This window comes from Cololabis saira, chromosome 1 (assembly GCF_033807715.1).
Source record: "Cololabis saira isolate AMF1-May2022 chromosome 1, fColSai1.1, whole genome shotgun sequence".
In the NCBI taxonomy this organism is placed as follows: Eukaryota; Metazoa; Chordata; class Actinopteri; order Beloniformes; family Belonidae; genus Cololabis; species Cololabis saira.
Window position 1 is genome coordinate 16,391,974 of NC_084587.1, and position 27,892 is coordinate 16,419,865.

General features: G+C 40.9%; 1 protein-coding gene across 3 annotated transcripts in view; it reads right to left on the reverse strand.

Annotated features, from left to right (window-relative positions):
- The window catches only part of ank2a (ankyrin 2a, neuronal), a 79,516-nt gene extending 52,492 nt beyond the window's left edge, over window positions 1–27,024 (reverse strand). For 2 of the 3 annotated variants that reach the window (XM_061713248.1, XM_061713314.1), the window contains exons 1-11: window positions 3,658–3,752; window positions 3,476–3,574; window positions 3,152–3,349; window positions 2,935–3,033; window positions 1,987–2,085; window positions 1,577–1,774; window positions 1,378–1,476; window positions 665–763; window positions 461–559; window positions 266–364; window positions 79–151 (exon numbers count right to left, since the gene is read on the reverse strand). In XM_061713248.1, the coding sequence (XP_061569232.1) occupies window positions 79–151; window positions 266–364; window positions 461–559; window positions 665–763; window positions 1,378–1,476; window positions 1,577–1,774; window positions 1,987–2,085; window positions 2,935–3,033; window positions 3,152–3,349; window positions 3,476–3,574; window positions 3,658–3,723 (1,228 nt within the window). In that variant the 5' untranslated portion in view covers window positions 3,724–3,752. Of the gene's footprint in view, window positions 1–78; window positions 152–265; window positions 365–460; window positions 560–664; window positions 764–1,377; window positions 1,477–1,576; window positions 1,775–1,986; window positions 2,086–2,934; window positions 3,034–3,151; window positions 3,350–3,475; window positions 3,575–3,657; window positions 3,757–3,859; window positions 3,959–4,040; window positions 4,239–4,328; window positions 4,428–6,024; window positions 6,124–6,413; window positions 6,513–8,486; window positions 8,673–8,780; window positions 8,880–8,993; window positions 9,093–11,734; window positions 11,834–20,261; window positions 20,364–26,898 lie in introns of those variants that run through there. The other variant, XM_061713391.1, reaches the window with a different exon arrangement.
- Between the last annotated feature and the right edge of the window lie 868 nt (window positions 27,025–27,892).

Below are 27,892 nucleotides of genomic sequence, written 5' to 3' on the forward strand. Positions count from 1 at the left end.
GTGACTATGAGGACAGCGGCTCTTTTTGGGTTTTTTTTCATATTTTTTTCTTCCCTCCTTCTGTTTACAGTCACTCACCTTCCTCGTCGGACACATCGAGCATCTCGGTCATGGTTTCTGGGACATTAAGTTTGTGTTTCTCAGTCACCGTCTGACACGACGCCCATTCATGGACATAAAAACAAAAATGTCAAAACGTTTGATTTATTCAATTTTGGACATCAAACAATGACTTCAAAAGCATCTAAAAGTATTGCAGCCTCACCGTTGTTGTTGTGATGACTTCTTCAGTGACGACTTTCAGTGTGTCCACCACAGAGATGTAACCTAGACGTCTGGCAATCGATAGAGCGGTGTTCCCGTTCTAACAGGGAGCAGGACATTTATCAGAGGGAAAACAAGATCCATCCTCTTATTACATGAGAACAGAGTAAATCCAGGCACTCTTTTTCTGTCTTACCAAAGTAGTAGTGTTAGGTTTGGCCCCGTGTTGCAGTAAAACATTGATTATATGTGTATTCCCTTGTTGAGCCGCCTGGTGAAGTGGAGTGTAACCATTCTGTAATGAAAAAAAGAAAAAAAGAGTTTATTTAGTTGCAGTCATCAGCCGGCATCTTCGACGTAGCTTAGCGTTCATGTTGCAGATTTAAGATGTGAGTAGCACCTTTGTCTTGGAGTTGACGCCGGCACCTTGTTGTAGCAGGAAGTTCACCATCTTGACATTTCCATAATGGCATGCCACAATCAGAGGAGTGTATCCAAGCTGCGGGATTTAGAGGAAGAATAAATGTTACGAGACATACTTGGTTTGATTTACTTGATTGCAGTGACAACATAAGAAAGGTTGCGTGGGTTGATCCAAGTGATTGCTACTTCAACTCACTATTATAACCCCTATATATATATATATATATATATATATATATATATATATATATATATATATATATATATATATATATATGTATATATGTATATGTATATGTAACTGTCATATAAAAGCTGCTCTGTTAATGCTAAAAGTCGTCTATTCTGCTGTTTTAATGTTATAAAATCATTAAACGTTCTTGCTCAGGGGTCATGTTCTGGGTCTCTGGAAAGCGCCTAGAGACAACTTTTGTTGTAATAGATGCTATATAAATAAAATTATATTGAATTGAACTGAAAACTATGACTGGTATCAACAAATCACCTATAATGTATGTTTGTTCAGACGTTGCTATGCTTCCAAACAGCCAATAGGTGGCAGATGTGCTGTGCTACACTGTAAAATCATGTGGTAAACACTAAATACATGCACAGTAAATATATAATTCAACGACTATACTGTAATATTGCAATTTCTCTGCATTGAAACATGACATTATGAGTTAATACTTTAGTTTGGTGGTCCAGGGTGGCATCATGTTTGGCGAGAACTTCTGCTGCATTGACCCTGTCTTCTTGAGCTGCGAGATGCAAAGGAGTCAATCCACTCTGCAGCACAAAAGACACGGACGTTTCAGCGTACATTTCTTATGAACACAAACAAGCACACTGTGTGCACACGTGAAGGCATCTGGAGCTGGTGTCTGACCTTGGTGGCAGTGTTGACGTGAGCTCCTTTGCTCAGCAGCAGGCTGACCATCTCTGTGTTCCCCTCCTGGGCTGCCAGGTGTAGCGGGCTGACTCCCTGCTTGGTCAGAACATTGGTCTCGGCTCCGTACTCCAGCAGAGCCAAAGCAATGTTCGTCTGATTCTTTTTGGCTGCAATGTGGAGAGGAGTATAGCCGTTCTGGACAAAGAAGAAGCTCGGTTGTTAAATAATGCAGTTAAAGACCTGACATAAGTCAGGACGGGTATCTCAACATCACTCTCATCTTTTAATTTGCGAGGACAACTATTGATTAAAAGCATAACAATATGGTTCAAGGGTTTGTGAGGAAACATTTAAGCAATATTGTGAGTAACTCAACTATTTTTATTCCTTTGAATCCTTTAACTAACCTTAGCAGTGGCATGAGATGATGCTCCTTTGTCCAGCAGCAGCAACGCCACCTCCCGGTTGTCATAATGAGCTGCTACATGTAGCGGCGTTAGGCCGTTCTAGGAGAGCAAACATTCGAGTGAAACAACACAGCTTTGTGATTTTCTTATGCAATTTCATGCTCAACATCGGTTCAGTGTTTATTTACAATTAAATCAATTTTAGATAAACAAATGACACCATGGTAATCAACATTTGAATATGTGTTCTGAAAAAGGAAAAAAATGGAATTCCACTAAATTTTAGCAGCACGAAACTGATTTAGATTGCATTTGGCTTTTTGGGAAAATAGGTATCGTAGGGTAGCCGAGGTGTCTGTAGGGTAGCCGTACAAGGGTAGCCTCCTCATCTTCTGATGTTACATAATATTTTAAAAATGTAACTAGCCATTTTATGGGAAAATTAGAGATAGGGTAAGGGATTTATGGATGACGTCATGTCTGTTGAGATATGAAAATGAACATCAACGAAGAACCCCTCCCTCCAGGGCTCCACGGGACAAAATGGCCTATTATAAACTCCCAACACTGCGTGATGTGAAATAAGGTGGAGATAACGATGGGAGGCGAGATAATTCTAGCCTAATCTGGGTCTGCGATGTCACAATAAATGTACACTTCTGAGCTCTGTAATTACACCATTTCCTTTTGTTTCCTTTTGTTTATTTCCCTTATGTAGCTCATGCATGGCAACAGAGCAAAAGAAGTATATTTTACTCGATTTGCAGCTGGAGAAGTACAAATTTACCTAACGAAGTGAGTCATATTCATTTGTGAGAAGTCACTTAAGACATCCCAATTTATGCACTGAAGCACAATCTTTTTTATTTTCAGATTATGTTCCCTTTAATAACGTCTCAAAAATAAGTTCTGACATTAAATATCTGCACCTGTATATCGTCATCTCACCTTGCCAGCATCATCAGCTGCGGCTTTGCGTTGAAGGAGAAGTTTAGCTACATCTAGGCTTCCATATTTTGCTGCTACATGTAACGGAGTGAATCCTTTCTGTTGGGGTTACAGAGAAGAAATATTCATTTGATGCATTTCCAGGCTTCTCTGTTAGGTTTAGCTTTTGCAATCATTTGAGAAACTGCGTCTCTGACTGCAAGCACCACTTTCTCACCTTGGTGGCCAGTGAGTGTGAGGCACCAGCCTCCAGGAGAATGGCAGCAGTCTCTACCTGACCCTCTCTGGCTGAAATGTGGAGGGGAGTGTAGCCGTTGGTGGTGGCAGCATCGGGGTGGGCCATGTGCTGCAGCAGCAGCTGGACGATATCTGTTTTCCCCAAACGGGATGCGATGTGGAGCGGCGTCTGGTCCTCCTGCGGGCAGAGGGGTAAAAGGTTGATTTGTGTTTCAGCAGAAGTGGGAGAGAAATAAGTCAAGCACTGAATTGAAAAGAAAAAATGAAACAGTGTCTTCAACTCTGACGCCGTCGGCAGACTCACCCTGGCCATTGCATCCACCAACGCCCCGTTTCTTAGCAAACAGCGAACCACTTCCATCTGACCAGCCCGTGCCGCCATGTGGAGAGCGGTTTCCCCACGCTGATGTTGCAAACACACGACACTTAGGAGCTTCTGAACACAAATCAAGAACATTTACAGGTAACTAACTACTGATCACTCACTATGTTGCGGACATCAGGAGACGCTCCATTCTGCAGCAGAAGCAGAACGATGTTGAGGTGGCCCATGAAAGCTGCTACATGAATCGGAGTCAAGCCAGACTGTAACGAGAAAGGGAAAGATGGGCGTTAAAATGTAGAACAGTGCAAAAAACGTGCACTTAAGCATCTTCAGAATACTCAGAATGCCATGAACACAAATCACCTCAGTGATGGCCTGAATGGAGGCACCGTATTTCACCAGCAGTTCCATCACCTTCACTCGGTTTTTCTTACAAGCGATGTGGAGAGGCGTAAAGCCATTCTAGAGGAGAGAGGAAGAGAAGACTTAACTGGCATGCACCCACAGATCTCTAAGCTCCATGGCAAGATCTCTGAAATCCTACCAGTGCTCTGGCATTAGGATTGGCCTTCTTGTCCAGTAGGAGCTTGGTGACTCTGTAGTGGCCGCAGTGAGCTGCAACGTGCAGCGCCGTCAGGTAGTCAAGCGTAACGTCGTCAACGGGCGCCTGGTGTTGCAACAGGAATTTCACACACTCGACGTGGTCTCCCTGGGCTGACATGTGCAGCGGGGACAGTCCATTCTAGACGGTTGCGAGGATCGACACAAAAGGCATATGTAACTGTGTTCTACAGCAGAATTATAAACTTGATTATGACGGAGAAGCAGCTACCTTAGTTCTGGCTAAGATGGGGGCTCCTCTTTCCAGCAGAATCTCCACTGCTGGGTCATGACCGCTCCTGGCTGCACAGTGAAGGGGTGTCAGACCGTCCTGACGGACAAATAATAACACAAACACAATGAAATGAAAACAAAAACAGTGCTTGTCTCGATTAACATACGAGGTAGGGCTGGGCGATATGGACCAAAAGTCATATCTCGATATTTTCTAGCTGAATGGCGATACTCGATATATATCGATATTTTTTCTGTGCCATAATTGGGGTTTCCCCCAAAGCATTATAGCATAGCATCTCTGTTAGCTTCCTTTTTTCTCTGAGGCAAACCCTTAAAAAAACTGTCAGTTTTAATACAAAGCCTCGTGCCAAATGTCACACAGGTACCTTTATTAACAGAGGTCTGCACAATATCAAAATGTATAAAACAAATTAAATAAAAATAAACTGCCTGCATATATAGAATAAAAATGCTTCTTGAATAAAATAAAACAAATATCCCTTTCCTGCATAACAACAATGTAGACAGTAACAGGCAGAATTTTCCACTGAGGTTGACAGTTGTGCAAATAACAAAACATTTGTGCAAATCTCAAATAAAACATTCAAGTCAATTTGTCACAAAATAAACTATAACAAAATCATAAAAAAACAAAAAGTATATATATATATTTTTTTTAAATTGATATAAACGATATTGTCTCGTACCATATCGCGTTTGAAAATATATCGATATATATATTAAAATCTCGATATATCGCCCAGCCCTAATACGAGGACGTCTTTGGTGCACCCAGTCAATAAGCCACAGCAAGTTAATTTAAAACATTTTTCTCCCTCAATTCATAGTTTCCAAATCCTTTTTGGCATTTTATTGACTTATATTTGGACGAACGGGAGCCCTGTCCCTAACGGCACACCCGGTGGTGTATTACAAAACGTATTACATCACAGCTAAACACTTGGCACCTCTGAAAGCCGGCTCTGTCTTGCCAGGAGCGACATAACTCACTGTTTTTGGTGCATTCATTATAGCAGAGGTGGCTAACAAAACTAAAGAGGACCCCATCAGAGGAAAAGAAAATGTTGGGCTGGTTTGTACTCTTGGTGAGATCCTTGAGAAAAAATGTGGTAGAAGCTCTGTCTTCGCACCCAGACTAATGTCCAGACGTGTTATACTGACGCCAGGGTTTTCTGTCAGTTTCTATCAAGCATCGTAGCCGACAGCGGAATGAGAAAGTTTCAGTCCTCCTCGGCACTTCTACGTTTTGCAAAGTCAATTTCGTTCATTCTCCCTCCATTAAAACTGTGTATGTAAAAGTGTGTTTTGTTCCTTTTTGTTGTTTCAGGGTGCCATTGTGAGCTGGCCGATGTGCTTTTGTAAACATGGTATAAACAAAAAGTTGCATAGATATAGCGCACATCCTACATTACTGTGACTGTCACCTCCTGTTGGGTTTGTCATTTTTTATTCCTCAGCAGTTTCTCCACGGGCTCAGTTTCCTAACCAATTATACTCAGCATCAGCCGGTAAACAAAGCCCCATGGACTGCTCTCTGTGAGTCGAGCTAAATGAATTATTTTTACTTTACCACGCCATCACCGCAGATGTCCCGAGAGCTAAAAGCGCAGCGCTCCTGTGGGCGGTGTTCTACATTAAGCTGGTGTCGAGAGTTTAAATAAAAGCCTCACCCTGGTTTTAGCATCTATCTGACCACCCCGATCCAACAGCAGAGCCACCATGTTGGTGTTGCCTCTCTTGGAAGCCACATGAAGAGGTGTTATCCCATTCTGACAAGGAAGATAAAGAAATAAAGGAAAGTTAACTTGGCCACAAACATCTAAGTTACTTTTTTAAAATTGTAATTAAAGTAGAAGACAAACATGATTTTTTATTTTTGTGTTTCTGCTGAGAAGAAGCCAATGAAAGAAAGGACAAGGGAGGAAAATGACCATGCAGGAGGGAGATTTGGTTTTAAAATACTAGAGATGAATATACAAACAACTACATGCAATGTTTTAATGAAACATAAGCATGAAAAAGTGTCTTTATTAGACTAGAAGAGGGAACTAGGCTCTACCCTGGCCATGAAGTCGACAGCAGCTCCTCTGTTCAGCAACAGGGTGGAGACGTTCACGTTGCCATAGTGAGCTGCGATGTGCAGGGGGGTAAAACCGCTCTGTTCGTGACACACAAGGGCACAGCGCAGAGGAACAGAGTCAGGGGCAGAGGACAGCAGCAATACAGCAAGAAAGAGAGGCGGTGTATCTGTGGTAGATACAGGTGTGAAACCACACTCTACTGAAGCAGTGCCAGGACAAGGAAGCACGCTAAAGACAGAAAAGCTTGTAAAAAACAAGAGGCATAATAAATGAGCATATCCCAAAATAGCACATGCAATACATAATGCATGCAAAACCATTGAAATTAGCTGACTAGAAAAAAAAGCAAAAACTAAATGAAAACTGCGTTTTTGATCATTTAAAAAAAGAGTTTGAAATAAAGGCATAAAAATGAAAAACTACACACAGTGCAACTACACGCTGGCTTGAAACTAACTGCTTGGATGGAAGTATGATCATTTATGATAAGCAAAACGTTGAATTATCTACAGTACACAGCTACAGGACGGTTAGCTCCTTACCTTCCCGTTCTGATAGACATGGTGCAATTTAATTAAGAAAAACAGTTAACTTAAAGGTAAAGTGTTTCAGAGAAGAAAAGCCATGATAACATGCAGAGAAAAAGAGCCACGAACAAACAAAACTTTGTTTACACAGACACAGACACAGACACAGACAAATCTGTAACAAAAAGGCATTTTAAAGAAATGTTCTTTCCTTTAACTAAAGAAAAATAAATGGGAGACAAGTAATCTGTGGTTAAATTCAACATTCTCCAGGAACTGGTAACCCAACACAAGCTGCTTTTACTGTCAGCCATGCAGTGTGTGGTACGGCAGAGTGAACTCCATGCGTTTATAGTCTTGGTACATAAATATGACGTGCGGGATTTGCCTGCGTCCCTAAAGTTCCCACTAAGTGGGGGAAGAGTCAGGACAAAAAAAGCTGAAAGAGATGGTCACAGGTGACGAAACAAAAGCAGATGAGGAGGTGAAGCGTCTGTATACCTCAGTGGTTCTATTGACCATCATCTGGGTAGGAGCCATGGGGAGAGAAAGGGGATAGGATGTAGGAATGTTAAGGAAAGGACTTCACAACTGTAATTAAAAACACCGGCAATGTCACACACACAAGGAAGAACTAAACAAGGCGTTTATTGGGAAGACTGGTCCGCTGATTTTTGTGAAATGCTGGCGAAAGTCAGTACAATAAAAAAAACAATTTTTTACGGTACTTTGTATTTCTACGCACTTCCTGCTTACCTCCCTATTTATTTACTTCATACAAATAGAATCATTCTGTAGTTAAGGTCAAAATTATTAGCAACCCAACAATGCTTTTCACCTTCATGATTGGAAATAACCGTAATCAATCATTTTTATAAGCTTAGTTGGTTCCAAATGAACATGCATAAAGGTTTTGGATGAATTTAGATGTATTTTCTAAGACTCAGAAGGGACCTGAAGCTATGAAAACAGATTTCTTTAAAGTATTCCTCAGAAAATCAGTGTGGTCCTGTTTTTTTTTTTTAATGGTAACATGTATCAGAACGAGGCTCGTGTGCTTGAAACAAAAAAACATGTTTCCTTGTGAGAACTGTGTTTTTTGGGGGGGTTGAAAGCCTCTTCTTTCCTTCGCTAAACAACAGCAGCTTCCATGAGTTTCCGATGGTCCAGTTCAACTCTGAACAGGAATTTAAGAGGAGTCTCTGGTTCAAGTGTTGAAGTAACACAAACCTCTGATGATGGAGTCCTTTATGTACGGTTCATCTGTTGATTGATTGTTCAGCTGAGGTTTGAAAGCTCATTGATTGCTCACGTGTGGTTTAAAGGGAAAAATCACTTGAGGACTAATCATTTTTTAATCAAGAGTTAATATTTTTATTATGCACTCAAAAGTGCATAATAAAATAATAGACTAATAATTTTGACCATAACTGTACATTTACCTCCCTGCTATCCCTAATAACTATTTATCTCTTATAAATATCTTTATCACGCTCAAATCCTCATTCCTTTTCCCTCCCTCACCTTAGACTGGACATCGGCGTTGTGGTCATTCTGGAGCAGCAGAGCAGCAGACTTGGTGTCGTCCTTGCGGGCTGCTATGTGCAGGGCGGGCAGGCGAACCTTACCCTTGGTGTCATGCTCCAAAAGCAAGGAGACAATTGAGTTGTGGCCCTGCTGGAGAGCGATCGCAAGTGGGGTAAAGCCATCCTGATGGAGCAAGTTTAAAAAGAAAGAGAGAAGAAGAAGAATGACTGTGTGCAATGACAGAGGAAAAAAATTAAGGTTCTACAATTCAACCATTTAAAATAAACGTACTTCTGTTGCGATGCTTTGGTTCCCTTCATTCTCCAGCAGGTATCGCACCACCTCCAAATGATTCTCCTGGGCTGCCATGTAGAGCGGAGTGAAGCCATTCTACAGACACAAAACAGAGTCCAAACATGCACACCAGTTGACATCCTGCTCTTGGAGAAACAAGACCGACTCTTTAATGCCTTATCTCAAGAAACTCTTACGGATCATTCTCACCTGCGACTGAGAATTGATGTCCGCTCCTCTCATCACCAGGAGTTTGACTACTTCTTTTTGTCCAGCCAATGAGGCGATGTGGAGCGCAGTGTTTCCTTTCTGCAAAGAAAAACCATAGGCTACATACAAGTTTGCTCCAAGTGAAATTATAAAGTGAATGATGAGCACAGAGTCTGATAATGTGATTTTTTTTAGTAAACTTTTTTCATTTAAAAATATATAAGCATCAATGACTTATTCTGTCCAGGAAATAAACACACTTTAAATGTAAAGATATGCTGCCTCTAAAACAATTTGCTGTCAAAACAACAGACTGTATAAAAGATGAATGGAGCCAAGCTGAAGCCATCACCTGGTTTGTAGACTTCTGTTTTGAATCCTGAAGTTTTATACTTTGCTCAGTATTCTGAAATGTTTCCAGTGAGTAGGGTTTAAACTAAGAAACTTAAGGCAGAAACTTGACAATCACTTCTACCAAAAGATGTGTTTGCAGCTTGAAATGACTTTCAACCACCTACAAGTATATACTGTTCAGCTAGTGTAGACACACATGCTAGGCAGCATGACTGTAACAAACTACCATGATAACGTTAAGAAAACCAAGGAAATGCTTGAATGGTTGCTCATCGTGCTATTACGCTAAACTTGTTTTAACTCCTCAAATACCTACATACGATATGTCGAGGAAGCACAACATAGTAGCTTGGTGGTTGCAACGTTGCCTCACAGAACGTCTCTGGTTCCAATTCCATGTGAGGCCTTTTTGCGTGTAGTTTGCTCAAATTTCAAGAAGTTAACTGTCATTCCAATATTCAAGACTCTTGTCCATCTATTTATCCATTAACTTCTGTATACAAGGTTGGACCGTGGGAACACACCAGACCTGTCCCTCACCAAACATCTCCTTCAGCTCTTCCGGAGGAACACCGAGGTGTTCCCAACGCTATTTTGTCCTAGGTTTGCTTTAAGGCTTTTTCCCAGTAGGGAATGCCTGAAACACCTCCCAGGGGACGTGTCCACGGGGGAACCCACACAAGATGTGGAGGAGCAACGACTCTACTCCATCCGTACCGGAGGACTGGACCTCTCACCTTTACAGAGAGTCCAGCCACCCCACGGAGGAAACTGATTTAAACCTTTTTTGCCGTTGGGAGTTTTGTATTTTCTCCCTCCAGGCAGCAGGAGGAACTGGCTTGCATGAGGGTGTGTGGGGTCAGTGATCATCCTCCTTCAAGACATGTTTCCTGTACAGCTCCTGCAGAATGGGCAGCTCTTAACCCAAGCCGGATATGGTTATACAAACCACTGTGCCCAGGACTTTTTGCCCCATGTTGGGTTAGGTCCCGTACCAGGAAGTGAAGCATCCAGTCAAAAGGCTCCCTATATAGTAAAGCTCTTGAGAATCCAGTAGTTCACCGACCTTCTTCAGGGGGCTGAGGGAGGCTCCAGCAAAACCCCATTATCATGAATGGAAGGTAGCGGGTACAGGTGATGAGTGGCTTGATGGGGGGATGTTTATTATAGTAAAATTGGCTCTCCTGAAGGAGAAAGTAATCGGGATCATTGACTTAATGAATATCTTTATCTATATATCTATATTTTATTATAAATGAGACAGTATAGTTATTTATACTATGAACATGACACAAATTTCAAACGTGATGTGAAACTAACAATCGAGTGCACAAATACTTTATATTAGAGCTGATCCAATCAAGAACCAGCAAGAGAGGCACAAACTCCTTCAGTTTAGGGTGTGGCAGAAGCATTCTTGTATTTACAGGAGATATATTGAAACTCTTTCCTGAAGTCTTAATGAAATATCCGTGGTCACCATATTATATATATTTCTTTAAGACTTCAGGTGTGGTGTGCTTTAGTGGAAATACCAAAGATATAGCGTATATATGGTACAACTGCTTCCTTTTCAGCATGTTTTTAGACTTCTGTTCAAAGGAATCCGTTTTAAGAGGTGGAGCTCAAAATATGGATCAAATATGAATCATTCATTGAGTGACATCATTTCAGCCTCAGGCTTCCTAAAACTGAATGACAGTGTTGTCTTACGTTGGACTTTTTTTTTTTTTTACCCGGTAGTCACTTGAGACACCCGAGGTTTCATTCTTAGTAATGCAGAACACTGACAACGCTTTTCAAACAGGGTTAAAAGCTTGCATATTATATTATTATGAATAATACATGTTAGAGTCTGAGCTGAAACCCAAAAGACCCGTTGTGAGAGAATGATTGTGAGCTTTATATGAACTTGCATGAATGGAGTATAAAATCCCTCATTTTAATAGACAGTCTTTCTCGAAAGCCAGACCACATGTCTGTTGCATATTTTGGAACAAGTGAGAACATAATAATGTCAGTCCAAGGACACCGGAGGCCTGGCGACAGATTCCAGGCTGGTTGTTAACTTGCTGCTGAACGGTTGAAGGTGAAGCATGAGATATTTACAGACTTGTAGTGATCAGCTTGCCAAGAAGCACACACCCTCCCACGCCCACTCATACCGTCAACCCCATATGACTGAAGCTAGAATATCCATGTATGATGCAAGTTGGGAGTCATGTCGCCTCATTATAAGCTGATAACTTATAAGAAATAAAAAGGAGGAGAAAAAAACTCTCTTCTCCCCTCATTTCCTCTGTTCCACTTAAAACCAAACTGCTGTGTTCGTATTTTAAAAGTTGATACAGAGGGCACATTAACACAATCTTAATTTGTGCGCATACCTTAGTGGATGAGTCGACAGATGCTCCTCTTTGCAGCAGTTCCTCCACCAAATCCTTGTGTCCCTCCTTAGCGGCCAGGTGTAACGCATTGAGGCCATTCTGGAGGGGAAATGTTAATATTGGGTGAAGCAATTAAATTGAATTACTTCACAAACAGCAAGCCCTGTGATTTCGTGAGCTGTGGAAAATGTATAAATATTTTAAATGTATATGCAGCCACCGTGGGAGGCAGGTTATACAGTAAATGGGCATGATAACAAGTGTCAACACCCCATACATTCAAATAGAATATTTTCTGAAAATATGTATTGCTTCTCCTGTGAATCTGGTAAAAACAATTATGGAAGATAGGGGTGTAACAATATATCGTGCCACGAAATTTCGTGATACAAAAATTTCACAATACGTGTCGTGGAGGTGACAAAGTGTATCGCGATATTGGGTTATTAATATTAATCTATTGTGTTGACTAGTAACGCGCATCCGACCGCGACCGCGGCCGGACCGCGCGGACCAAAATCTTCCTCCGCCCAGAAGAAACTAGTCCCGTTTTGCGGTCCCGTTTTGAGGTCTGAACCTTTACTTATGTAAGTCTGGTGTAGAGTTAAACCTTACCTTATTAAATTAAACCTTTTTGGGGTCGTGAGTAGGATAAACACGGAGACAACTTCTGCTAAATTCCAGTGTACTTTAATGTCCGCTCAACAGCGTAGGATTTTAGAACATCAACACAGCACCTAGTGCCGTACTGTGGCGTATCACTCCACCCAATCTAAAACATACTAATCACTACAGATAAACTGACTAGTGTCATTATAGTCAGGGCTGCACATAATTATTTTGGTCTGGTGCTCAGAGGAGCCCCTGGATATGTGACTTGGGGCTCCAAAAACGCGGTGACCCGTCTCGCCGGATCGATAAAAGAGGGATGCAGGAATAAGTTATAGGCAAAACGATATTTATTCACTTACTGTATAAAGATGAATGGCTCAATTTTACAAAGTGAATTTATTTCAATAATTCAACTAGAATATGGTGTAAAAGTGAATTTATTTCAATAATTCAACTAGAATATGGTGTAAAAGTTAATCTATTTCAATAATTCAATTTAAAAGGTGAAACTAATATATTACCTAGTCTTATTACATGCAAAGCAAGATATGTTGAACCTTTATTTGTTATAATTTTGATGATGGAATTGTTTATTGATTTAATAAAATATTCTCTAATTTATTTTTTATTTGGGGTTTTCATAAACTGTGAGCCATAATCAGAGCAGCGTCTTGCAGGTACACTGCAGGACACTGGCTGATTTATGGTTCCGCGTTGCATCAACGCAGAGCTTACGGGGTAGGATACGCGGGACCGCGAACGTACGGTGCGCGTCGCCGCGTGCATCATGCAGCCACTTCTCGGTGAAAACATGTTTTCTGTTTCTATCCACGGGTAGTGGTTCAGTTTGGCGTCTCTTTGTAGTTGGTGGTGGTGGAACGCCAAAATAATTACTTAATGGCGCTTGCTTCTTGGATATTTTGACGAGACGTGACGGGGTTTGTTCAGTAAAGCTGATCCTTACCTTTCTTCCTGCCCAACGAGCATGGAGGGGGAGTAAGGACGCGCTGTGATTGGCCAGTACAAACTTTGAGTGGGAGTTCTGGGGAAAAGCTCTCCCAATAGATGTTTTAATATTAGTATTCTGGTCTGGCCACAACCAATAATATGAGCCCCAGCTGTTGGTACGCAAATGCGCTTCGCAGCACAAGATTGACAGCGCACTGTGGATTTTGACGGCGCATGCGCTCTGGCGGCCCACTTATGTGCAGCCCTGATTATAGTCCCTGATTTACAGAATATAAAGAATATATTTATAAAATAATGAGCCCTGAATTAACAAAATAACCTTCTTAACAAAAATAAATCTCCTCTTACACTTATAAGGTGAGCATGAATCATTCTTTTTTATGATGTAAAATTGTATGTATTTATTTACTTATTTACTCATACATGAGAGAAACTATTCAGTTTGTGGCAAAATATTTGTACTTGTATGAAACTGAAGATCATAATGCAAACCTGACATTTACTTTTAGTTCAGTTTGTGGAAAATGGTTGGACTGGCTTTCTCTTTAAAACTTAAACAGTTATAAAGCATTACAAACTGTAACAATAGGGCAAACGCACAGCATTATTTTGTATTTTGCGTCTTTCAAATAAAAGACAATTTCCTCATAACTACCTCATTCAAGGTTGTTAAAAAAATACTGCTATATCGTATCGTATCGTTATCGTGACCTCAATATCGTGTATCGTACCGTATCGTGAGATTAGTGTATCGTTACACCCCTAGAAGATATACAAGACAAGTCTAAAAAAATGCATTTGGAGTAATATGAAACAGTAATCCCAGTTACTTTAGTTTGTCCACCGTCTGAACAACTAAAAGGCCCAGTGTCAATACCATTGCATAAAAAATGCTGGGTCATTTCCTGTTTTGATTTTCTAGCCAGATAGTATCAGGAAACATTAATTTCCAGAAATAAATTGAGCAATCAATAGTGAGGAAAGCTTTTAAGCATCACAGTGAGAGATAAGCACCAACACAGAGTGTGAATACGTCAGACTGAGGAGCATTCACACAAATATTTATCACACATCCACAGGTGCAGCGTTATAAACGTATAAACTCAAAGAAAATAGAGAAAATCATTCACCTCATCCTCTTTTTCTTCCATTCTGTATGGTGTCCCTCGAAAGCCAAGGCAGTATCTTAAACCATGTGTTTATCCTTTCAGATCCCTGCTCATTTGCAAATCAATTCTCAATTTTTCTTAGTGTTCTGTCCCTTCGTGCATCTTTTCATCTTCCCATGTCGTAAATTGTGCTCCTCGATAGATTTAGCAGGAAAGGAGACTCATTTAAGTGTCCTTCCTATTCCAGCCCTGGTGCACGTACAACGTGCATACATTGACACACAAACCAAAATATAGACACACGCCCTCCTTTCTCCTGCAACCTTAGTTGCCAAATGCCAAACTGCCAACAGGGTGTAGTGTTTCTGCACCGTCACAGACAGCATGTGGGACACACACAAACATACATGGTCATGTTTAGAAGCTGATGAAAATGCCAACCGCTCAAAAAGGTGGCCATTTCTCACAGGCCAAAGTGTCAAACTGGGCACCTATTTGAGTGACATATGATATGACTTTAAAAGCTACAAACGGGATCGTACGGCCGTGCTGCACCAAAATAGAATGCATACATTTCTCAAAACAGGATCTTATTACAGAGATATCTTATGTTTAACCTAGTTTCAAACACTTTCATAAAAATTACAAAAGCTCAGTTATCACCCATTTCTTCTACGGTCATATCAGCTGGTTTAAGGGGACGGAGTGAGCCATTTAAATCCAATCCTCTCTTACTCTTCCGTAATTGTGGTTAAAAACGTGTACTACTCACTTCTGAGGAAAATTACACGCAGCACAATGAAAGTGGGTGGCAATAAAGATAGGAGGCTGCTATTCTGGGTCTGTGATGTCACAGTATCCTGCAGATCTGAACAGCTCACTTAACGAGCAGCCACAAACAAGGAAATACATTTACAGGACTGTCTCAGAAAATTTGAATATTGTGATTTTCTGTAATGCAATTACAAAAGCAAAAAAATCATACATTCTGGATTCATTACAAATCAACTGAAATATTGCAAGCCTTTTATTATTTTAATATTGCTGAATGCTGATCATGGCTTACAGCTTAAGAAAACTCATATATCCCATCTCAAAAAATTAGAATATTCTGGGAATCTTAATCTTAAACTGTAAGCCATAATCAGCAATATTAAAATAATAAAAGGCTTGCAATATTTCAGTTGACATTTTTGTTTTTTTAATTGCATTACAGAAAATAAAGAACTTTATCACAATATTCTAATTTTCTGCGACTGTCCTGTATATTGTGCTGGTATTTTTGAGTTCACACACCTAAATAAATGCACCCCACCCCATTAAACCCCCCTTTAAAGAGAAAGGAAATGTAGTCCAAAGAAATAAACCTAGGTAAACAGATACTTTACTGTAGCAGAAATGTCCCCCACATACAGTATCTTGTACATCAAAGACCCCACCAGCATCTATATACAGTACGTGCCCCATATGAGCTAAAAGTAGGCTGTCGCATGCTTTCATGGTGTTGCCCATGAATGCATTTGCTAATATGGATGCTGAGTGGGACCTACCTGGATTTTAGACAGGGCCCATGTTACTGAAACAACATGGGACCCACATGATTTGCCAGTGTGCCTTGAAAAAGCTTCTAGCCTCATCATTTCTCTAAATGAGAAATTACTGTGCAATAAATCACTCAGTCAGACGATGACATTTTCACTCTTCTGCATCAGGTGTGACGTAACAGAATCTGACACAGCAAAACCAGCTGCAATCTGATTAGTGTTTCAATCACATTCAAACCATTATGTATTCCAGAGGAGGAGACAAGAAAAGCCAGCAGCAACAGACGCACATATGTACACACTGCGCGGCACAAACTGATCTAAAGCGCCTTTTCCTCTGAGTTGAGCTGTGAGTGAGAGCTTCATTAGGCTAATGGACGTTCAGCCTCGGCAGTTTGTCACTCCGGTGGCAGGACTGAACCTGCTGCTCTCCATCTAAACCAGATTAGTATTCAAGGTCTTTCTGCTGGCTGACCTTTGTTATGATCACACAGGTTATTACCGGTTATATGTGGTTCTATTAGTTTGGTTTTGTTTCTGTGGTCTAAGAGTCACGGGGGGGTTAGAGGGAGAAGAGGAAGTCATATAAATGCATGCAGATTAAAGAGTAATATCACTCACTGTGGATTAACATAGGGTTGGATTAGAGGGAATATATGGCTTTTAATTGTGCAATGAAATAGCTCAAATACACAAAACAGCAGCTGAAATATTCATGGCGAGATGGGATAGCCCTCCATCACTCTGCTGATCCAGAATTTACAAAGACATGGAGCTACAATAGTATTCTATGGAGACAGTTACATGTACTGTACGTGTTTGTCTCGTTCATAAAATCCGCGCAGCAGAGAAGCATCGTAGTGTGAATCTGGCTTTGGCAAGCGAGGAAAATATAGCCCTTTCCTTCTCTTTAACTGACTTGGAAGGTCCTCTGGCCTTGGCACCATGGGCCAGCCGTTGCCGCCCAGTCGCTGCTTTCGAGGACTGGACCCTCCAGTTATAAATGGACATGCAGCCGAGGTTCCAGCTTTGCCTGGTGACTTACAGATTTATGGAGTGTGCAGAACCGGTGATGATACTGCACATCCTGATGTGTGGGAGGATTTATTTATTTCTGTTGTGTTTGACTGGATTTTAAAACACACAAGTAGTTAGACGATGCAAGTTAAGTTATAGCAACATGTCTGGGTCGATGTGAAATATCACTCTCAGGACACATTTGCCTCGATGTCTTAAAAGAGAAAACTGCTTTCTATCATCATTCTATCTGCTCCTGTGAATCAAGCAGGTCAGCGAGGTTTGAGGTAGACCCTGCTGCTTGGCAGGATCCCCTAAAAATGTCCCCTAAATCCCAGTTGTTCTCTGGCTGAAGGCTGGCAGATTGATCTCTAGCCCCCAGACATGTTCATGTACATGTACATACAGGCAGGACAGTGAACCCAGGAACCCCCCACCTAATGTGCTCATTGAGGTATACGTGCAGAAATGAAACCTGTAGGCTCTGGATATGGTTAAAAAAGTGCTGTCTGATTTAGCATTCACCCCTAATGAGCTAGACCTGCTGACTGGAGGAAATCCTGCCAAGGAGGAGTTGGTTGTGAGCGTGTGGAACTTATTAATACACGAACATTTTTGGGTCTTTTTTATTTTACCAAGGTTGCGGAGTAAACAAATAAATATGCCCTAGAGCAAGGATCTGAACAGTGCAGAGTCTCTTTCTATGACCTCTGAGCACTGCATTCTTATACTGCTTTTAATAATCTAATTAAAATTGTTCTGTCTTTTCATCTCAATGCCTTTGTGTATGAAACCCGCTGTAGCACTGACTTCGAATGGAGGGATGTCATATATTCCCAGACTGAACGTTGGGTGCGTTGTGTCGCAGTCGAGGCAATGCACGTGTCTGAAGTTGAGAAAAGTTTCATTATTCAGGCTTCAGCAAGCGATTCAGCTAATTAAAACCGCAGCTATACAGACTAGGTCATAGCCAATCAAACCATACGCTGGGCCAGGCCAGTAGTGGGCAGAATGGAGGGAAAACGGGTCAGTGTTGCATGCAATCCACCCATCCTGCATGACCAGACTTTGTGGTCATACAAACTTCCAAAATAAAGCTTGGAAAGAAGCGACAGAGGACTGAATTGAGGAATAAGAAGTTTGAGACTTGAATTTGAATGTCCACTCATGTGCATAATCTTGAAGCGTGTAAATTCAATAAAAATGATCTAATGTAGCAGCGCCATGACCAAAGTGTTTAACTCGAGTCTCTATTAATGTAGAACTTATCTTCATTGATTTGTGCACGTCTCCATTACAAACAGAAATGAATATAAATTCATGGAAAGTTTACTGTCCTCCACACACACACACACACACACACACACACACACACACACACACACACACACACACACACACACACACACACACACACACACACACACACACACACACACACACACATATACACACACACAGACTCGCATTGATTGGGGGCATCGCGTGGAGGTCTATGAAAAGGTCCCTCACATTTTTGTGCACATGACACGGTCTCAAATTTGATCATCTGACATTGTGAAATACTATCAAGGGCACTGATCTCCTGTTGCAGAACTGGCTGTGTGTGTGTTTGTTTGTGTGTGTGTGTGTACATGCAAAGCCCTTTAACCTTCTTTGTTCACAAAACAAAATCCATGGTGTCCACAGCAACAAACAGTACGGCCATTGCTATTTCCTACTGTAACTGCCAACCAATCACACGTTAAGTGTATAAATAGTTGCTGTTAATTTGCAACAGAATTGCAAAAGGCCAGCACCAACGAAACACTGGAGTATAAGATATGCACACCCACACACAACACTGGCTCAACATCTAACATCACAACATCTACTTTAAGCTACCTTGTGACCGCTGTAAATCAGAGTGTGACAGAGGGGGTGACTGGGTTGTAGGGGGGAGTATTTTACCCCCTGTGATCCCTTCCTCTCGGTGGAATGTAGCCGAGGGGACTGGAGACCAGCTGTCAGTCGGGCACGCACACACACAAACACACACACACACACACACACACACACACACATACACACACACACCGACACACACGCACACACACAAACACACACACACCCCAGAAATGCTGCTGGTACTAAAAAGGGGTGTAGTGGAGAGATGCAACAGTAGCTATAATGGCGGTAATAATGGTTCCCACCATGGTTGTGTGTGTGCTCGCAGAACTCATTTCACTGATGCCACAATGACACAGCAGAAAAAAAGGCCAGTTTAAGCCAGAAGGACAACCATGTTGGTGTTTTGATAAGAATATGTGCTCGATTAGCCATATTAGACTAGATTAAAGTCAAAATCAGGCAGGCATGATTCATTTAAGGCGATTAATACTGGAGCACTGCATATTATGGGATATTAAATACACCAGGGGAAGACATAGAAACTTGATTAATTGGTTTTATTTTACAAAATCTGCATGCCACAATTTTGCAATAAAATGAATATGAAGGAGCATGATGACATTATTACAGGACAAAAAAGACCCCTGTTTATGACCTTTGGCCCCACATTATACTATTATTGATTATTCTGGTAGAAAACTAATCAATCACTAAGGCACGTTTTGGTCAACATATCTGACATATACTGTTGTACGAAGCTCTCTTTTTAACCATGTCTTTAGTGCTCTAGTCACAGCTGGTTTTAGGGGGTGAAGTCAGTTACTTGACCTTACTATCCCCCCATTATAACATTGGGGCGCCCAGTTCAGAGCTATAGTTAATGCTGCAAGATGTGAAGCCGGATGGAGACACGGAAGGCTGAATATTTATACTCTGATCCGAGGTGGTGATGTCACAGAGCCCTGCAAATGTGATTGCTTCTCTAAATTAGAGATATTTGGACCGAGGTTGCCCAGTGAGGTACATTATGTCATAGTTTGTGAGTCAAACACTAAAATGAATCCCCTGAAGTTCAGAAAAAGTAGCCTTTTTTTCCTGGTCCCAGTATGGGTTCAAGACCAAAAATCTCACATCAGTTATTATGCAAAACCCTGGATTTTGATAGTGACATCTTTATTATTATTTTTTTTAGCTGCCTGTGTATTTTTGGAATATTTTTAACATTCTGAGGGGGTTTGTCACAAGTTTGAACCATAAAGATGTTATAGCTGTAGGACTTAAAGAGAAGAAAACAAGAAAAGAAATGCACAGCAACGCAGGAACAAAAATAGAACTGCCATCTGGCACCAGATGTGCCTGATGTTACAGCTGCTAAGAGCTTCATACCTGGTTACATGTTCCGATGTCTACTCCATTTTTGAGGAATTCAAGGACTTTGTCAGTGTTGCCTGCTCGAGCGGCCCGGAGGAAACTGGTGTTACTGTCAGACTGGAGAGGAGAGGACAGAAATGAGGAAACTGAAACACAAGCATGATAGCATTTTTCAAAAAACAAACAGACATGGAGAATCAGTTTGGAGCGGAGCTCTCCCATTTCCTTTCAGTACTCAAAAATGTGTACCTTATTCTCAAGTTCACTCTTCCTATTTTCTTTTTATGTGGTTTTATGTTTACATCTGCATTAAAAATAAGCATATATTTTTCATATAAAAAGCTGAAACAGAGAGTGGCTTTATGGAAGCTAGACTGCTTGTCAGTAGTCTGAGTAGGTCATTCTAAATTTAACTCTGAGGTGTTTCTGCAGCTTCTGAGTGTTCATAACATTAACACTCAGAAGCTGCAGGAACTTCAATCTAACGTCTAACCGTGCAACAAGTGCAAAATAGATGATGTGCTTTAATATCATAATACCGTCTAATATGTCTAATACTGCTGTCATTAGCTGGATTTCTGTTGATATATTGTAAGCAATGACACTGAAGTTTCCCACTGAACCAACCAAAATTGTTGACCTTTCTGTAGCCTCTGAATAAAAAAATACAAAATTAAAAAAAGTAAGAGAAGAACTGCTCTATCCATGTGGTCTTTTCATCTGAGCTGGATGCAAATTCACCCACCCTTCAAGCTTCACCAGTAACCAAAACAGTGCCAGAAAGAGTTTAAAATCCAAAGATGCATCAGATTTTAAGAAAAATATCGGTTTTTCAAAAGAATTAAAAAGAACAACAAAAATAGCTGCTGTTTTTTTTTATTATTATTTTTTTTAAAAACATTTAGGCATCAATCAGTAACAAAATTAGAATCAACTTTATTCAGTTTGTGCAAACTAAAGAGGAATTTGATTCGGAAGACTGTGTTGCTCAAGTTTCAACAAAAAATAAAATACAATAAAATTAAAAAATGAAATAAAATAAAAGCTAACCCCCAACCCCAAAAAATGCACACCATGTACAGCACAGGACCAGTATTTATAGACGGGAAGACATTAAACAAATATCTGCCATTCTATTAAAAGTTCTATTGAAAGTTCAGCAGAGCGATGACCTGAGGGAGGAAAATGTCTCTGAGAAGTGCACGGTGCTCTGTAGCGCCTACCAGGTGGGAGAAGTTTGAAAAGTTTGCATGCAGGGTGTGAAAGGTCTGCCGAAATGTTCCTCCATATTTACTCCCCCCCCCCCCCCCCCCCCCCCCCCCCCCCAGCTATGTTGATAGTTACAATAAATGTGGAACAGCAAAAAAGCACTAAACTGTTGTTTCAGGTGGAGAGCAGTAAATCATCATGAAACTGTAAGTAAAGTACTAAAAACGTTTTCTGAAATAAATGAGTAAATAGTTCAGTGAATAATCAAAATAGTTTTTGCCAAACAAGATCTTTATGATCCAGACATATAAAATCATATAAGATAAGATAAGATAAGATAAGATAAGAAATCCTTTAATAGTCCCACAGAGGGGAAATTTCCAGATTACAGCAGCAAAGGGGATAGTGCAAAACACACACACAAGAGGCATCAATATCACACAATAATAATAAAAACACTATAAACAGTATATACAATAATAATAATAATAAGAAGAAGGAGAATAAAAATAAGTAATAAGAAATACTAGTATATAAAAAAATAACAGATGGATATTTACAGATGTTATTTGCATAATTGCACGTTGCAGAGAATTATATTATGTATATTTATTGTCAGGTTGTTATGTTTGTGGTCTACTGTGAGCAGTGCTGGTTGTGTAGTCTCACAGCTGCAGGGAGGAAGGAGGAAGAATATTTGCCTAGAAATAGTGTAAATGTGTAACATTGCGCAACACCAAACTAAATGATATAGCTGATCTAGTATACTTGCAAATTCCTCGTGGATAGTTTTGAGAGTGTTGACAGGGTTGAGCTTCCTGTCTAATAGGCAGGCGTTAATATTTCAGACGGAGACTGTTGACCTGTTGTCAGGTCAACACTGTGAGCTCCTAAAAGCATGATATGAACGAGGCCACCCCCCTCTGAGGGTCATTGGTTTGGGGTGTTGTGCCTCGTCATGGCAACTGTATGGTGACAGATGTTACACAGCGCTTTTTCCTGCCCCACAACTCCCTTATCACATCCAAAATACTGCCATATGGGAACAAATGTTTCATCTGAGTTTCTGGGTTGGACATTGGCTCTGGATTTCTGATGATTACAATGAAATGTTTAAACCCCCCCCCAATTTCCACGTGTCTAGACTTGGCCCATTTTAGATTGGTTGGTGTGACTAGTAGGCAAGTAGAACGGCACTTCTTACTGGTGGGCCTGACTACAACACGAGGAAGACATTTTGACTTTGTAGTACCATTGAGCGGCTAGATTTCACACTGACTAATGCATAATCTAAAACCCTATGAGATAATATGCAAGAAATCAAAGCAGAAGAAAAAAGTAAACCTCTTACCAGAAAATCATCAATTTTAGGTCCAGAGTCAGCGGGTTTGTAGTAATCAGTGTCTCGATTTAGGTCACTTTCGCTCCCATTTCTCTTTCCAGCTCTACCTGATCCACAGGCTCTACACGTTGCTGCATTCCCCATAGCTACAATCCACCGCAGATATCAACTTCCCAGTTCTTCTTCTTCACTCACTTTCAGGACTGTACACTATACAGTCAACCAAGGTCCAGTGTTTGTGATTTCTTACTTTGAATCCTTCAGCCAAAGCCTTCAAACCCTACTTCTCTGATCCCTGCCAGCATGCATCAGTCCAACAACAGATCAAATCCACGGTCTAAACTTATCAAACATTACGACAAATCTGACTTCCTATTTCACTTGCAACACCATGTCCTTTTCCTTGATTCCCTGCGCCTCAGTTTTGGAGACCTTTCCCTCTGTCTTTGCTGCATGTTTTCGAGGCCTCGCCACTCTTCCACCCCTGCTCTTCCGCCACCTCTTCTCCCTGTATAGGTTAACAACTGTGGACATAAACATTTAACCGTCATGGTCTCTCCCGCTTGGCTATTTTTACCGTTTCAGATCATGAGTTTCCCCGAGTCCCCAGCCCCACGCTGTGTGTGACCAGGGTGGGGTGTGCGACAGCTGAGTTGGAGTCAGAATGTGGACTGCAAGGCCTGCGGTGCTCCACAGAAACGCCAAGAGTCATTACGGAGTCCGGCATAAACACAACACTCGGATCGAATTAAACTATATCTTACACAGAATCTCTGTCGTTGTTGAGCAGTAAACCTCAATAGTGTTCCATTAAAACCTTAAAGCAGCACTTATACACTTGTTGTATATCATTAGGACACATTTAAAGTACAGTAAAAGCACCATTACCCCTGTTTCCCTGTGCTTTTAAGTTTCAATAATTAATGATCAGTATATGATGCACAGTCAGACCAGACAGTGTGTATTGTAAAACTGCTCTGCATCAAGATCTAAAGTTATGCTACTCATGAGAAATATGACACAGCCCATCCTGACTTTACCCACAGTGTCACGTTACTGATGCAATCATTTTGTGCATGTGTACACAAGTGTTTTTCCTCATCTGCCTATCCAAATGTCCAGTTCGTCTCTCTGCCAAGCAAACTACACAACTAGAGATCAGACTGATTGAGAACCAGTTGTAATATCTGCAGGACTAATGGATATTGGGTTTGACATTATCCTATATTCAAGTTGGTTGATGAGGAGTTCAAAATCTTGTCAATATCATCAATGACCCTTTAGCCACAAAACAAGAAAAACATTTTCAGACCCACAGGTACACACCAACTCATACGAGGTCTCAGGATTCATGTCAGTCAAAGGGCTAGCCAAAGGCCTCTGTACCTAGGGCAGGCCAAGAGGTGCAGAGAATGGCCTGCAGAACTAAAGAAACCCGCAAATTTCTCAATTTGCAGATCTCACAAAACACTCAAGAATAACATGTCATTATGTGGTAAGTCAGGAAAAATTAAACGGATAATAACTTCCTTTGCATAAACAGAACGAACAACCAGGCTTTTAATGGGTGGCCATTCCTCTTTAATGCACTTGTCAACCTGCTGATACTAGTCGAAAAAAGGCACTTGAATGACCATGAGAAGCAGAATCTCTGAACTGATGGAACCAAAAGCATATACAGTGTGGAGGATATCAAGCAGTGAGCATCACCTCATTACTAAAATCCCAATAATCAAGCACGACAGTGAAAGCATCATGGGATATTTTTTTACAACAAAGACTGGGAGTCTAAGGATGCACCAGCACATATATTCATTTCAAAAAGTTATAATATGGATATGACACAAAGTGTGCAGTTTTATGGAAAACATGTGGTGTGAAAAGTGATGATAATAATGTGAAACCCAAACTCACACATTTCAAGAACTTTAAGCAGTGTCAGTGGGTTGACTAAAGCATTTTCCCCTTCACCCAAACTCCTGCTACCAATGCAGTTAAAAAATGAATTCAAGCTGCAAGCAGCGATGAACGGGCCCTCGCACGTGCAATTTTCACCAATAAAAGTCAAGGACTCAAAACTAAGTCCAATGACATGTCATACCATTCAAAAGTTATTGCAGAAAATAGGATCTATCAAATATCGACCAATCAGAAGAAGGGGTGGGGCTAATTCATGCCAACGAAGGTCAAGTACTCAAAACCGAGTCAGATGACACCACCTACGACTCTCTATGTCAAACCATTCAAAAGTTATGGCAGAAAATAGGGACTATCAAATATCGACCAATCAGAAGAAGGAACAGGGCTAATTTGCGACAATTATGCTCAAGGACTCAAAACCGAGTCCGATGACACCACCCACGAGTCTTTATGTCAAACCATTCAAAAGTTATGGTAGAAAGTAGGAACTATCAAATATGGACCAATCAGATGAAGGGGGGGCATGCTTTTTGGCGTCTATCGTCACCACGGAAAGCTTTTGACTGAGAAAAGTAATGCGCATCGTCGCAGGATGGAGACGCACATTTTGATGTATAACACACCTGGGTGCACGTTACGCTTCAGCCGAAGAAGCGGCCTAAGAAATGGCATAAATTGCGCCAAAATTACACGATTAATTCAAAATGGCCGACTTCCTGTTCGGTTTCGGCCATGGCGCCAAGAGACTTTTCTTTATGTTGCGACATGATACAGGTGTGTACCGATTTTCGTGCATGTACGTCAAACCATATTGTGGGGCTTGAGGCACGAAGTTTTCTAGGGGGCAATGTTGAGCCATTAGGCCACACCCATTAATGCAAACCATTAACTATCAAATTTTTCACCAGGCCTGGCTTGCGTGCAAAATTTTGTGACTTTTGGGGCACGTTTAGTGGGGCAAAAAGGCCTTCATTTCGTCGGAAGAAAGAAAAAAAAAAACAAGGAAAATTCCTACAGATACAATAGGGCCTTCGCACTGTCAGTGCTCGGGCCCTAATAAATTGGCCAGCAGAACAGAAAACCGCTAAGGCAAATGCTTGTGCTCCCAGCGTTTAAGTGGTATCAAACTGCACTTCCAGAACGTATCCAGGCACAAACACTGTACAAACTGCACAAACACACCTTTCTGGGGTGCCTGCTCTCTACAGTGAGGACATGCAGAGGTTGTTTAGGAAATACCAAAATGTTCAAACTGTGTCTCTGACACTGGGAAAATTGAAAGACCTGGAGAACCCTGCCAGAATCTGGAACAGAGGCCAAAAAAGAAACTTCAGAGAGAGCTGGAAATTGCAGTGAACCAACATTCCGTCCAAATCAAGTGAGTTTGACAATTGCTTGAAGGTAACAAAAGATCTGCAAAGAACAATGGATCATTTTCCAGAATATCTGAGGCTGCCTGCCCTAGCAAAGGCACTTTACTTGGTGAGGAGTGGTAATGATCCCAGCCCTGAGCAAATGGGGCAAAGTTTAACAATGAGTAAGTTCATGTGTCAGGCCCGGGGTTAAGACACTAAAAAACCCACTTCCAGTGGTATTATGAGGCTTGCTGGACCATCTCCACAGTATTTTCAGTGTCTCTTATATCAACACAGCAGACTTTTATGTTTAACATGGTGTCTAAATAAATATAAACTTGCAATCATTTGGTTGATTTTTAAATATCTTAGATAGTTAATCCTTGATAGAGCAGCTTTAACAGAGTGGTTTGATAATATAATAGACGTTTTAATTTTTCAATAAAAAAATAAAAAATAAATGCCGATTATCAATTCAAAATGAGCCTGAAATATTGAAAATGTCAAAAACTGGATGTGAAAACTTGCCATATTTGATGTAAGATAACATGACCACCTACTGTATTTCAACATAAAAATAACTGTCATATAAAAGCTGCTCTGTTAATGCTTAAAGTCATCTATGCTGCTGTTTTAATGTTATAAAATCAATAAACGTTCTTGATTTTCCACCATTCTCAATGAACCACATAGCCTGGGACCTTATGTGCTTTCAGGGACAACTCCATGCAACATCTCTGATGTCTGCAGCCCTCACCGCCATATCAACAAGTTTGTGAAGCCACTGGCTTGTGTTAATAACACCGCAACTATATACTTGTTTTACCTGCCGCTTTCTCTCAGCTCTCTCCCGGTGCCTCCTCCTCTTCTCCCGGGCTTTCTGGAGTGCTTGATAGTCTGGGTGATTCTCAAGCTCACGAGCTTTCTTCAGATGGGCTGCAGCATGGGCCATTACTTTATAACTTTACCTCTCTACCTCTTTTAATGTAAAAAAAAAAAAAAAGTACTTAGACAAAGTGGAAGCAACAAGTACGTTTTCTCCAAGGTTTCGCCAGACAAAATGCTTTACTTTAAGAAAGGTATGTATGCCTAATGCTGTGTAATCATACAAAATTATCAATTATTTTCAAATGATACAATTAAAACCACGTTCAAGTCAAACTTGAAGAAAAGATTGTTGAAAACGTCCCTTTGCCTCTTCTCTTCTTCAGTTCTCTTGTGTCTCATATAGACTCAAAAACGACATTTTCCCAAAAAAGCAAGAAATATCAGCTGGATTCCCATGCTCCAATATTCCAGATGAAACAGGACTATCTGCATGTATGCACGAAAAAGAGATGGGATGACTGGAAAAGGGCTTTTGTATGATGAAAAATCCCATCCACTCACTCATCAAATAACCAAATACACACACAAACACACACACACACACACACACACACACTTACAGGGAATGATCCCAACCAGCTGTACATGAAAACCCTGCTCCGTGTGAACAGATGTAGCCACAAAAAGCATTTGTGTGTTTAGTTGTGCTGGCATGAGCATGCATGCGAATCCTACTGGATATATGACCTACAGTGACAGTAAAGTGTTTCATGTGAAAGGTGTTCAGGGACACTGCTTGCCAAAAGCCGGCTGACTGCTGCAACCACAGCTGCTCTTTCTGTTGCCGTCACAAAACTGTGCATCCTCAGTGAATGAGGTGCAGATGAGGCGATGAAGAGGAAGGGATTGGTGGGTGGATGAAGGCAGGACTGGAAAATTATTATTAAGTGTAGTACTGTCAACCACAGCTGGTAACCACATATAGATTATGT